The 13,817-nt window shown below is 42.0% G+C and overlaps 1 protein-coding gene across 1 annotated transcript in view; it reads right to left on the reverse strand.

The window, feature by feature from the left end:
• Positions 1-13,665, reverse strand: part of larp4b (La ribonucleoprotein 4B) — a 31,805-nt gene extending 18,140 nt beyond the window's left edge. Inside the window, exons 1-14 of the mRNA XM_060861327.1 lie at positions 13,272-13,665; positions 11,172-11,311; positions 7,357-7,495; positions 6,366-6,521; positions 6,209-6,290; positions 4,617-4,753; positions 4,412-4,515; positions 2,754-2,864; positions 2,598-2,651; positions 2,300-2,509; positions 1,848-1,954; positions 1,494-1,745; positions 1,319-1,364; positions 1,054-1,236 (exon numbers count right to left, since the gene is read on the reverse strand). Of these exons, the coding sequence (XP_060717310.1) occupies positions 1,054-1,236; positions 1,319-1,364; positions 1,494-1,745; positions 1,848-1,954; positions 2,300-2,509; positions 2,598-2,651; positions 2,754-2,864; positions 4,412-4,515; positions 4,617-4,753; positions 6,209-6,290; positions 6,366-6,521; positions 7,357-7,495; positions 11,172-11,258 (1,668 nt within the window). The 5' untranslated portion in view covers positions 11,259-11,311; positions 13,272-13,665. The remainder of the gene's footprint in view (positions 1-1,053; positions 1,237-1,318; positions 1,365-1,493; positions 1,746-1,847; positions 1,955-2,299; positions 2,510-2,597; positions 2,652-2,753; positions 2,865-4,411; positions 4,516-4,616; positions 4,754-6,208; positions 6,291-6,365; positions 6,522-7,356; positions 7,496-11,171; positions 11,312-13,271) is intronic.
• Positions 13,666-13,817: the final 152 nt, after the last annotated feature.

A 13,817-nucleotide genomic window follows, 5' to 3' on the forward strand; every position in this document is an offset into this window, starting at 1 on the left:
TCTGTCTGTGTGTCTCTGTCTGTCTGTGTGTGTCTCTGTCTGTCTGTGTGTGTCTCTGTCTGTCTGTGTGTGTCTCTGTCTGTCTGTGTGTGTCTCTGTCTGTCTGTCTGTGTCTCTGTCTGTCTGTCTGTGTCTCTGTCTGTCTGTGTGTGTCTCTGTCTGTCTGTGTGTGTCTCTGTCTGTCTGTGTGTGTCTCTGTCTGTCTGTGTGTGTCTCTGTCTGTCTGTGTGTGTCTCTGTCTGTCTGTGTGTGTCTCTGTCTGTGTGTGTCTCTGTCTGTGTGTGTCTCTGTGTGTCTGCCTGTCCTCTCAGTTACATGGATTTTTCAGAGAAAACCAAGCAGTTGGTTCTTTCTCCCTTCAACACCTCACCATAAAGAACGTGGCACACTGAATTAATGGCTTTTTGCTTTTCTGCCATCAAGAGGTTCAACTTTTAACTGGAATTCCTAAAAAGTCTATTTTTAAATGCACTTAAAATACTGAGAGCAGGAGAACAGAGCTCCAAGATACTGCAGTTAAATCTTTATTCTGGCTTCCTGTTAGTTATAGAATCGATTTCAAAGTGTTGCTTCAAGTCTATAAATCACAAAGGAAGCATCTGTGATGTGCAAACAATAGAAAGCCAGCAGGTCTCAGGTCCATGTGTGCAGGTCAACTGTCAGCACCTGGAACCCAAATTCACTCTAAAATCAGCCAACAAACCAAAATATCAGCACCGCTCAACAATCACTCATTTGATGATCAGGACATCGAAAAAAGGGGAGATTTATTTCCAGATGCTGCCTGAAAGTTTCTTTCTGTTCTGAAACCTTTTCATGAACCAACACTCACCATGACTCTCTCCAACAGACCTAGTTTACATAAAGCACTCGGAGCAAATGATGTTTGAATAGTTGTCCTTGATGTTGTTAGCCTTTTTAAACTTAAATCCTGTAGCACTTGCTTCATTCAAGCTTTTCTTTGTAGCTATACTTTAGACTTTTACGTGTACGATCGGTCCGACCCAAACTTCTGCATCAATGTAAAGAGAGAAGAGAAAGAAGTGACTGCACCTTGTCTTTAGCCACTCCAGTCACAATGTCAGACAGTCGGCTCTCCAGGCTGTTCTCAGGCTTCACTTCAGGTTTGAGATTTCTAGCAGCTCCAGGCAGGGGAGGGAAACTTGACAGTCCCAGCTCGAAACTTGGAGACGGGGCACGTTCCTGGGCTGGAGGGGGTGACTGAGTGGGTGCTTTCTACAAGAACAACATGATAAATATATTCAGCTGCACTTACAGCTAACCAACAGTTAAGATTCTTATAAACTGGATGACTTACTGAAAACTTATCGTCCCTCCTTTTCTTGTAGCCGTAGCCATTTCTCCTTAAATAAACAAAACAATGACGATCAGACTGGAACACACAGTCACTTGGAAATCATAAAAACTATGGTTAAAATCTGTAAGCGTTCAGACACACGGGAAATGATCACATCACAGATGTAATATATTACCTTCCTCTCCCCATGACAGGTGAATAATCTGCTCCATTCATCTCCATGCGTCCGCTCCCAATCTGCTCCCTGCGAGAGTAACTCTGAGCACCGGATAATCTCGGCTGGCTGCCCGGCTGATGCGTGTGTGGTGCTCGGGTCCCGTTGGGAACACGCTCTGTGGAGTTGGTGAAGGAACTGGGGTTCTCCAACAAGGCAGTCCCTCGTTCTGTGACTGGTGCAGAGGGTCGCGAGTGGCTCTTATTCTGGTTCCTACAAGAGTTGAAACGTACACGTGTACACAGGCATAATGTCAGCGAGGAGGAGGAGCAAGAGCAGCTCACACACTTTAATTCTATAATAAAAGCATGTTACCGGTTCCTTGGTTGGTAAACTCTGGCAGTTAAAGGTGCAGTGGCTGATTTAAAAGTGGGAGATCCAGCAAAGCCGTTGATAAATCCAGGATTAGTGAATGGAGTAACCTAAAGGACAGAAGAAGGTTTACAGCACTAACACTACGCATTTGGGATGAATGAAGTGCTACAGCTGCAAAACAAATAGTACGACACCGTATAAGTGTAGAATAACTCACTTGTACTTCAAGGTGGTAAAATACGATAAGTTACACATGCCATAACAAAGTTTATCAACTTTTATTTATTATTTGTTTATTCCTCTTATACCACAGCAAATAGATCATTTTTTTCAGTGACGTATCCATTTCTGAGGAAGAAAAACGACTGAAGATCCGTGTACATGTTCGACGTGTGCTGTTCCTACAACAACCTGAAGAGGAACACCCGTGTGTGTATGGGTTTAATACTGACCAAACTGGGTTCCAAGTAGCCCTGTGTCGTAGACCAGCCCTGGTGAGTGACCAGTCTGTAGAAAGGGGGAAACTGTTGCTGTGCCCCAAATGCAGGCGGGACGTAGTAGGAGGTGTAGCGCTGCTGCATGTTTGGGGACATATCCACAGGCCTGTATCCATTTTTTGGCACAAAAGTGTTGACTGCGATGGCTTTGGCTTTGATCCTCGCCTAGAAACAAATTAAAGTGGTCATCTCATTTTGAAAGGAAATAAAATGATTAATAATGGAATAGCAAATGGCATATTGTGAGGTTTACTTTTATAGGCTTTCCTTGAAAAATCTTGACTTCCTCTCGAAGATACTGATATGCCTAAAAAGACAACAGAGCAAAGAGCATTACACAATCACATGAGAACAAAGCAAAATGTATGAAAGAAACTGTATGTATGAAATAAATCTCATGCATGTTTACCAGCTGTGCATCTGCTTCGGACTCAAATGTGATGAACCAGTTATCGTTATAGGCAAATTCACAATGGACAAATCTGGGCAATTTGTCACTCTTAAACAGGGATTCCACTTCCTTAAAAAGCAAAATATTTCATTATACAAAAGCCAAATCACACTGAAGTACAGAACATGTGGTACATGAAAGGGAACAGAAGCAAGTAGTGTTTATATACAATTATTACCAACTACTAGATTGTGTGTGTGTGTGTGTGTATATATATACATATATATATATATATGGCTGCTATGTGGCAATTAGACAATAAAGTCGAATCTAATCTAATGAGGTCCTAATGATGCCAGCCAAAAAAAATATATATAGTATCACTTGAAAGTTTATGAACACTTTAGAAAAGACTATATTTCTGTATAAATATGACCCAAAACATCAGATCTTCAGTCCCAAAAGCAGACAAAGTGAACACAATCAAGCAGACACACATTATATTTGTTAATTTTTTTATTCAGGAAAATGTTCCAGTATTAAATATCTGTGAAAAGTATGTGAAGCTCTAGGTTTAGTATTTACTTTCAAGGTCAAATTCGAGTCCATCTGATTTCAGTCAATGAGACGACAATCGGGTCTCCATGAGGGTCCTGTTTTATATAAAGAACAGAGATACATCAAAGTCTGATGTTCATGACGTGTGTTTGTGGAAGGGGCTCACTGCAAAAACAATGGAGATTTCTGAGGACTCCTCTCTTAAGGCTTTGGACTCGTAGTCCTATAGATTCTGTACAAATGGAGGACATTTAAGACCATTGGTACATTCCCAGATGTGGTCAAGCAACAAAGATCAAAAGCAAGACATGTAACATGTAAAGAATACAGGGGAACTTGTATGTTCGTGAGTCTGCCATCAGGTGAACACTGAACATACTCGGTGTGCAGAGTCACAAGGAGAAAGTCACCACAAAAGAACACTGCTGTCCAGGAAGTTTACTAAAGATCATGTGGACAAGACAGAGGACTATCTGAGAAAACATTTGCGTTGCAATTAAACCAAAATAAATCTTTGTTTTAAAATGAGTAGCATTATTTTTAGAGAAAGGAAAATACGAACCTTATACCGTCTGTGATGTAACAATGAACTTAGATTATGCCAGTGATCTCTAAATGAAAATATCAGATCATCTGACCATGAACTGAACCTCAAGAGAGAATAGTTCATACATCAAGACATCGAGCACAAACACCAAGTCTGTGCACCAAAGACTGATTAAAGAGGAACAAAGATAATGTTTTAGAATGAACAAGTCATTGTCCTGATTTAACAGAAATGTTGTAGAAGGACCTGAAGCAGTCAGATGATGTGAGGACACCCAGTAAAACCCCAGTGCTGAAGCTCTTCTGTACTGAGGAATGTTGTGCAAAACTGATCAAAAGTGACCAGAAACTTTACTTACAGTCGTTACTGCACAAGGAGTCACAACAGATACTGAAATTAAAGGTTCACACTTCTGACAGTCACAGATCTGTAATGCTGGATCATTTTTCTCAATAATTAAATGAAGTATAATATTTTTGGCTCCTTTGTTTGATTGTGTTATCTTTGATTACTTTTAGTACTTGTTTGAAAATCAAGTACATATTAGTACATATCAGATGATGATGTTTACCTCAATAGGCGTGGCTTCAGGCACCTCTCTTAGGATAACGATGCAGCGATTCTGATTGGGTCGCACTTTCTCACCACATTTATCCACTTGCACAAGAGGAAGTGCTGCAAAATATTAAGAAAATATAAATCCCAAGTCAAATGTCAGGGAAATGTTAGAGAATGTTATAGAAAGATTTATCAATTACTGGCAAATGATGACTTACTCTTTAAAACATCAGCAATAAGATCGATATCCGTGCTGAGCTTCTTGATCTGATCGAGATTAGCTACAGTCACAATGGGGACGTACTGATCGCTGTCCATCTGAGAGATGAGGTACATGTCGTTGGCAAGATTCTCCCTACAGGGTTGGGAAAAAAAACAGGCACAATAAATTGAGCCACAACTTCAGTGACCTTCATAAGCTCTTTTTTACAGAGCCTCACATCATGTAAGAGCCCCTACATCCATGTCCAGTTAAAACCTTTAAAAAACCCTTAGAGAAATATGCAAATTTCCCTCATTAATCTACACTCAGTAGCCCATAATGACAAAGTAAAACCAGAATTCTAGAAGTGTCTGTAAATTTATTAAAGAACACAAGTATTCAGACCCTTTACTCGTTACTTAGTTGAACAGCAACAGCTTTATCTCATCCCTAGGACCGGTCTCCCAGTCCCTCTGCTGAAAAACACCCCACCTCCTGATGATGCCACCACCTTACAGAGGTGTATGTATTTCCAAAGCATGTCCAATCAATTTAACTTACCACAGGTGGACTCCTAGCAAAGTGTACGAACATCTGAGCATCATTTCAAGTTAAATTTCAAGAGTTATTGCTAAGGGTCTGAATACTTGTGTGATATTTCAGTTTTTTCTTTTTCATGCACCTGCAAGCATTTCTATCATTCTGTTTCCACATTGTCATTATGAGGTACTGAGTGTAGATTAATGAGGGAAAAATTAATTTGAAGTATTGTAGTATCAGGCTGCAACAGAACTACAACGACTTCTTTCTTCTTAGGGGTCACCACAGTGAATCGTCTGTCTCCACCTAACTCTATCCTCCTCATCCTCGACTCTCACACCAGTTACCTTCATGTCCACATTTAACACATCCATACGTCTTCTCTTTGTCCTTCCTCTTGACCTCTGACCTGCAGCTCCATCTCAAACGTCCTTCTACCAATATAACCATCTCCCTCCTCTGTACATGTCCAAACCATCTCAATCTAGTCTCTCTGTCCCTGTCCCCAAAACAGCCAACCTGAGCTGTCCCTCTGATGTGCTCCTTCCTAATCCAGTTTGTATCCCCTCCAATACTACGTACTTTGCTCCCCTTCCCCCGGTCTCCTGCACACACAGTATATCTACCTTTCTTCTGTCCATCATGTCCACCAGCTCTCTATCTTTCCCTGTCATTATATAAACATTAAGGGTCCCTGTTCTCAGACCTGTACTCCTGCCTTTCCTCTTCTCTCTCTGCCTATGAACCCTTCTCTCCTTCCTCCACCAACAGTAGCCCAGTTCCCCCCACACCCAGTGGGTGGACAGTGCCGGCGGTGGTCGTTGTTAACCCGGGCCTCGACTGATCCGGTGTGGAATTCACACTGAAAACTCGCATGTTTAAATTTGGCACATTTTATGCCGGATGCCATTCCTGACGCAACCCTCTCTATTTATCCGGGCTTGGAACCGGCACAGAATGCACTGGCTTGTAACCCTGTGGATAGATTCGGGCTGCAACACAATTGGAAAAAAGGGAACAAGTTCTGGGCTTAAAACACAGTATGTTTAGCGGCTCAGAGATGATTACCTAGAAAGACAAAACTCCAGCGTAGCCTTCAGCTGCTCTCTGAGGTCTTCTAGTTGCTTGGAAGAATCTAAGCCATCACCACCTACTCAAACAAAACATTTCATGTACACACTGCCATTCAAAACACATGATTAATGCTTGTGTTTAATGACTGTACCCTTTTTGTTGGCGTCTTGCTGTAAGCCAGGTGGTAACTGATTGTCTGCTGTTTCCATGTCCACGGGTTTCGGTGGCTCTGCTGAAGGCAGTCCTACTGACACAGGTGCTTGTGGTACATCATTCCATTTGTCACAATCATTGCTAGGCACAAGTCCTGAAACACACACACAAATCAGCAGATAAATAAACCATACATTAGTTTTAAACAGACTATAAAAGTTTTTATTGAATAATATCACAGTGAAACAGAATAACAGTTACAGGCAACAATGCGGTAAATTAACACAGTGTACAGTTAATATTCTATGATAAAAGCACAAATGCTCAGTTTAGCAGTCGGGGTTCTCAGACTTTCTGCAGCCAGGAACAAGAATAATATCTGAAACTCCATAGTCCTGCTCAGAAAAGGGTTATCTTGTAATTGGGAACGATTACTTAAAGCCAAACAGGGTTTTCATTGGCTGGAAGTGCCATGTTATTTAAGTCATATTATTTTTATACACATTTAAAGTTAAACAGTATAATACATGATCAACAATGTAAATGGCTCAGATAAAGACAGGTTGTGTCAATAGTATAACAATATACAGAATTCAGGGTTAGTGGTTGTGCTGCAGCGAGCCCAGGGCAATGTGATAATGGTGGAACACTTGGGTCTTCATGAATCAGTCAATTATTGGATATGTTCTTTATAAACACATGATGTATAATCGCTCTATAAACCCACTGAGCCATTTTCCTGTCACATCACTTTAAGTGACTTATTTTAATGGTCGCAAATTATAATGCTGGTCTTCGTCAAGCTGATTATTAACTTTGGAAAAACCGGACAAGTTAACATGGTTAAAATCTAGGTTTGTCTAAATTAAAGAATTTAATGTAATATTGAACGTAGTAGCAAGAAATTTCATCTCTCTCAAAGTGCATTGTTAAAATTCTGACAGAATTGTGAGTAAGTGTTCACTGTGAGCCCTGAGGCCTTTGTGTACCTTGTGAGCCAGTGTTTGCTGTGTCACTGGAGTTGGTCCATGGTTGGAGACAGTAGGTGGATCCACATGCTTCCTGGTTAGGAATATAACTGGCCCATGCTTTTGCGTTAGGATTTAGATCAGAGACCTTGTTGGATTCCTAAAAATAAAGATTTAAATCAGCCAGCTAAATTCCACAAAACAAACTAGTTATTAAATCGCATCAGTGCAGACTTACAAGATGCCCGTAAGCATTTTGCCAGTCCCACACACATGCCACATCAGAAACTAACAGGCTGTACGGGTATGCCTCTGTGAACGCCTGGACACACTCTGAGTCGAGAGCTGAATCAGCTTTACCCTCATCCTGTCCGTCTCGTCCCATCAGCTCGTCCTCAGAGAGACGATACTGCCAGGCTGACGCTAGCTCAGGCTCTCCTGCCCACACAGACAGGAACGGACTACAGTCTCCATCCTCAATACAATCTCCATTCACCTCGGATTTACCAAGAAGGTCAGAAACCATATTTAGTACGCCTTGTTCTCTTTCTGACTCGTTTGTGGAGGTCAGATTTTGTGGATTTTCATTCTGCACTGGAACTGCAGGTGCGTTTGGGCCGAGAAAGTGAATCTCATACGAAGGCATGCTGGCGTAAAGGTCGACCTGGTCAGGTTCTACAGGAAGAGGAATAGCTTTGTTTTCAGGACTGATATTAGGAACGGGGCACACTCCATCAGCTCCGAGATCACAACTAGTAGCTGAAACATGCAACCCCTCAAGCTTATACCCCTGAAGGCTGCTCGTCACAAAGCCCCCCACACCTTCATCAAAGCCATCTGGTCCTTTTAAGGCATGTGCTGGTTCTCCGATAACAAACAATGGCAATGCGGTTTGTTCTTTGTAGTCGATCTCTACCTGCTGCACTGCAGTCCTGATTACGTGCATGTCCTGAACATCTCCATGAGTCAGGACCAGCTCCTGACTGAGTGGATCAGGGGAGCTTTGCATTTCAGTCTTCTGTAAGAGAGTGTGAGTGGGAATGTGAGTGGGAATGTGAGCAATCCCACACTGCAAACTGTTTTTGGACAATGTGGTGCTCTCGATGGGGTCATGCAGCCTGGCATGACGAGATGAATGGACAAACAAGGCTGTGCTTTCACTGCTGCCTTCCAAAAATAAATGAATTTCTTGCTCGTCGTTTAAGGTAAGGTTAGAATTAGTCGACTTGGAATTCTGCAATTCCATTTCAGGAGTTTTAACAGGAACAAAACTGAATGAAATCTGATTCGGTCCTTCCGATGTCTGTTCATTAAAGCATTCAGATTTAATCAGGGTCTCATTCCGTTGCAGGAAACATCCGTCTTCTTCCTTCACAGATGAAACAAGAGGCAATGGTGAGAATTTCTCTCCTGTCTGTGTTAAATTCACCAGGTTCTCACAGAAATCCTTCACTAAACTCTGACTAGCTTCAGGAGGATAGTTGTAATCAGTGTTGGAGTTTATATGCACAAAATTCTTGCTCGTCTCTACATGTTCAACTGCAATCTCAAATTCGTGTGCTACGTCTGACAGCTCGGTGGACGTAATGTGACCGGTGACGTCCTCCGTGCCAAAGTTAATTTCCCTCTTTTCTGCATCATGGTGAGTAAGCAGAGGACGGGCATCAAAGCCAGAGTAATCAACAAACCCTGTCTGAAACGTCTTTGGATGATGATCATTTCCTCCTGAGATATCTGATGTGAAGGAGTTTAATTTCTGAAGCGAGTTAAACTTGGATCTGGGAACCGGTTCTATGGCCTTGTCTTCACTTTCGGGGTAAGAACAGATGGACTCGCCTGGTTCTTTCCTGTCTTGAACAGGAGATGCACAAGCTTTAGAGTACAAATTGAATGTGTCAGCATCCTTGGAGCTGCTCTCTGTGCTAAAACTTTGACTCTTCTGATCACCTTCTAATGAAAAAGGAACAAAAGAAGAAGGATCATTCTTAATAATCTGAGACACACTGGAGATTTCAAAGCTTACAAGGTCCTGCACCAAGTCATTATAAGGTTTTACACAACGTGGGAGAAGTTTGTGCCATGTTCCACTCACCACACTGTGGCTCACCTCTGCATTGGGTTCTACTTGCTTGGGCTCGCTACAGTCCAAAAAGCTACTTAAATGATCGCCATTATTATTATCCACATTTCTTGACTCTGAGAAAACGCTTTGCGATTCTTGCCCTGGTGTTTCTGAGCACTGAACTTCATAACCCAGTTCTGTCACTTTAATGAACTCTGCACCAGGGTTAACACGTGTCTGACACGAACACGAGTCCACGTTTTTATAATCCACCACGGACTCGGTGAGCCAGTCACTTTTTTCTCCCAGAATGGTTTGAGCAACAGTCTCATCAGAACCTGTGACACGTGATTTGTCTCTGTACTTTTTACTTTTCTTGATCATGCTGTCTTCAGAAGGTACAGAAACACGTTTTCCTGATGCCCCATGTTCATCTAAGCCCACGTCACAGAACATCCCAATGGCATTGGGAAGCACATGCTGCTTTTCTGCTGGGAGATCTTCAGACACCTTCTCCAAAACTTCTTGTCTTTCTCTAACCCGATTTGAAGTTTCTAAAGCAGCATTACGTAGTGAGGTGCTGTTAAAGACCCTTGTTTCAGTACTAGTTAATAAATCTGTATGATCAAATGCTCCGGGATCCGTCATGGCAGCGGGTTCATGCTCACAGCTGAGATCATCCGCATCAATCGAACAAATGCTGTAGAAGCTTTGGGTTCTCCTTTTCATGCTGCACTCTGAGGTCAAAATATCAGATGTTTTCCCATCAGAATCAAGGAGATCATCAGACAGGTATTTGGCAGTGAAGAGGTTGGTATTGGGGTCATTAGTCAGATTGATGCTGCTGATTGTGTGCCCGTGCTCCTGTGTTTGAGTAGTCAGGACCACCGAGCTGACATTGGCTCTGATGTGATGATCAGGTGTTACACGTGTGTCTGAAGCAGAATTCTCACATTGGGGTTTAACGCGTTTTGAATCTGGAGGCTGTGACAAATGAACTTCACAGAACCAGTTGGCTCGTTTTACTGCATTTTCAGCTATTGTCCTTTTGACAGAGTTCAACACCGCCGTCTCTGTCTGAGCCTCACTGTCTGAATCTTTTGAGATATCCCCCAGACGTTTATTACAGGAGTCATCCTTAAAATTGTCCCACGCCAGCGTGCCATCCTGCACACTGCTGCTTCTCTTCTCTATAGAACGGACGATAGCTGAGAGGTTGGTGGAGACAGAGTTACTTTTAACATCCACGGCTCTGTTCGTCTGGCCATGCGCTACGCACTCCTCTTCATCCAGCTCGGGTACCAAAGAGTACTGTTTAACATCCGGAACGGAGCAGCTTTCGGTTACAAGTGTTTGAAGAAGACTTGTCCTTTCACTGACAGGATTAGGGTTTAACTCTTTACTAAAACAACACCCCATATTTAACTTTAAAGTAAAAATCTTTCCAGCAGACAAACCTCACGCAGCTGCTCCCAACGTGGCTGACCGAGAGAGAGGGGAGAGCGAGAAAGAACATGAGGTACAACATGGTGCTTCAGCCCCCTCCCCAAGCTCAAAATAGCACATTTAAATTTGTACAAGAGTCTCACATGGAGCTGTCACTCAAACATGAGCTCCTAATCCTGGGAGCAAGAGGGAGAAGAGATGAATGGGCTCGACTCTGACTTAGTCTACCACTCTTAAACTCAGCATTAAAAAACTGAAATCAGTGCCAACGTATTCTCTACAGACGTTTTACAAGAAACACAGAATAAAAACAAGAAAAATATTATACCAAAAGAGGAATCTCTTTCTTCTTCACTTCCTGCCCCTGCTGTTCCTTTGGCTCAGCTAGATCTTTCCCTTCCTGGTCTGAAGTCATGAGCCGTCCAGCGTCTGGCTCTTCACTCAGAGCTCCCAACTTCACCACGGAGGCTGTGAGAGAGACATGAAATATACAACGTGTTAAAAAGAAGTAATAGTGATGCTGGATCGTGATTGGTCAGAAGGTGATCAGGACACTTGACAGTTTTTTTTTGTTTTTTTGGACTTGTTAACATTGAGAGAGAGAGAGAATAAAGAGAGGATGGTGAGGGAACAACAGTTTATAGCAGAGATGTTTCTAGCTAAAAAATTTGAAAAATGGGAAGATAAAAATAAAAATAAATTGGTCATCTTGCTGCTGTACAATTCATTGTTAAAAATCTAAACAGCTTCTGCACAGTGTTTGTGTGTGTGTGTGTGTGTAGGTTATAGTGCAAAATATGTTTCACATACAAGAGAACATCAGTGTGTTTTCTCCCAAATATTCACTCAAAAGATGGAGATAACCGTCAATTAGATTAGTGTCAGATTTCATTCATCTTGCAGTGCCACATCACAGAATTAATCATAAACCAACTATGAACAAAAAATATAAGAACAACGCACAGGATTCTGCTTCAGTAAGCACAACTGAGTGAGATCCTGAGAAGCACCTGATCAGTTGTATGAGAAGAGTAACCATTGTGATTACTGCGTCAGAAACTTTCAGAAACTATGTGGTTAACTTTACTCACAGCCATAGTCATCTCAGCTCAGCTCAGTTCAGGTACAATATTAACAACAAACTAGCCATCCGTGATCTTGTGTATGTGGTCAGGTCTAACTTTCCTCTGTTACACAACCCTGTGATGCAGCACGAGCAACAAAGTGCAGTTGGCTTCAAACCTCACAGGAATCATGTGTTAACTTTGGCAGAGAGCTGATGGGAATTAACCAAAACTAAAATAGGAGCAAACTGCAGAAAATACCATCAAAATGCCAGTGTTATGCTTGTGTTAATCCTATAAGCAAATGCTGAAAATAAAAAGTTGTTTTAGAAGGTAATAAAACTTGAGTGAGCTATAAACACTACAGTGAGTGTGATTTTTGATGCACAGCACGTTTACATACACATCAAACCGACTGATTCCTGTGTTTAAGTAATTAAATGTGCTGAAACAGCAGCTTCCCTCAGTGTAGCTGTACAAAGCACATGTGTGTCTTAAGGCCTTTCATTTTACACTGACTTTAGACCCAAGAGACATCACAGGGTTCTGTAGAGATCCTCACTGACATTAGAACATTTATTTGCCCTTCATGATTCACACATCATTTATGTGCTAAATTCTGAATTTGACCAAATTTCCCACCGCATAACAATAATACGGATAATTTTAGATAAAAATAAGGTTTAGTTCTGGACCATGATCTGAATGTGAAAGGATGTAAAAGAGCTGAAGTCATGTGGTTTATTCACTCAAATGATCCGTTTAAGGAAACTGAAGCCAAAGGATTTTTACTACGGACTAAATCTCACTTTTCTTTTCTTTTTCTGAAGATTAGCCACAAATTTGAGATCAGGCCTGATGGGAAAACACCTGGTGTGAATTATTGTCAGGCTACAACACTGTCTGATCAACAACAACAACAACAACAATAATAAACACTAATAACAACAATAATAGTAATTACAGATAAATAAGCCACCTGTCTGTCGGATGATCATGATTAATATCACAGAACAAATGAAACAGAAAGGATTATTCGCTCTTTGCTAACAGGAAGCTAACAGCAGGATTCACATCGTCACTGATCCTAGATTTAAAAATCAACATGAACTGGTGATAAAAAGCAGCCCAGCAGTTATTCTGCTTTATAATAAGGGACATGTTTAAAACACTCACACAGACTAACAGCTGGCGGCTAATTAGCCACTTTGTTAGCCTTCGTCCTGCACAGACGCTAATGCTGGATTATGGCGCATTGTGTGATCTGCAGATTAAAGTGTAGTTTAACGTGACGGTTGTGATGTTTTTACACACAGCAGTTACATCATGGTGATTATAGATCAGTGTGTAAGTGAAACACACACCTGTGTTAGCGCCGCACTTTAATCCGCACACTGCTGTGTTCAGGGCCGGAGCTTCTCACCGCGCGTTCACCGCACAAAATGCCTCAGAAACCCCAGATGATGGTCACATGAACGGTGCAGCTTCGAACTCCACACGCACTTTTACTCGCGTCGCCACTGGATAACTTTATACTGTTAAACCTAAACAAAGCTAGCACGCTAACTAGCTTAGCATCATTACATCGGTGTTATTCTTCCGATCGGTGGCGACACAAACTCCGCCTTGTGTGCAGTTTACTTACAAACACAAGCGATCTCTCTGTGTGACCACTAGCGTGTCTCCTGTTGTGCCCTAACCGGAGCCCCAGCGCTCAGCTGCCTCCGCCTCACGCTCGATGTGTTAGCGTTAGCTTTAGCTTTAGCTTTAGCTTCGTCCCTCAATGAAATCCCGCCTCAGTGCCGCGCGAGACTTTTGCGGTTAGACAGTACGGATAGCAGCAGAGATAAAAAAGTACAAAACGCTAAAACATTTCTTAACAATATGGAGGTCTGAGTTCCAGCAGCAGA

The sequence above is a fragment of the Tachysurus vachellii genome, chromosome 25 (genome assembly GCF_030014155.1).
Source record: "Tachysurus vachellii isolate PV-2020 chromosome 25, HZAU_Pvac_v1, whole genome shotgun sequence".
NCBI classification, from domain to species: Eukaryota; Metazoa; Chordata; class Actinopteri; order Siluriformes; family Bagridae; genus Tachysurus; species Tachysurus vachellii.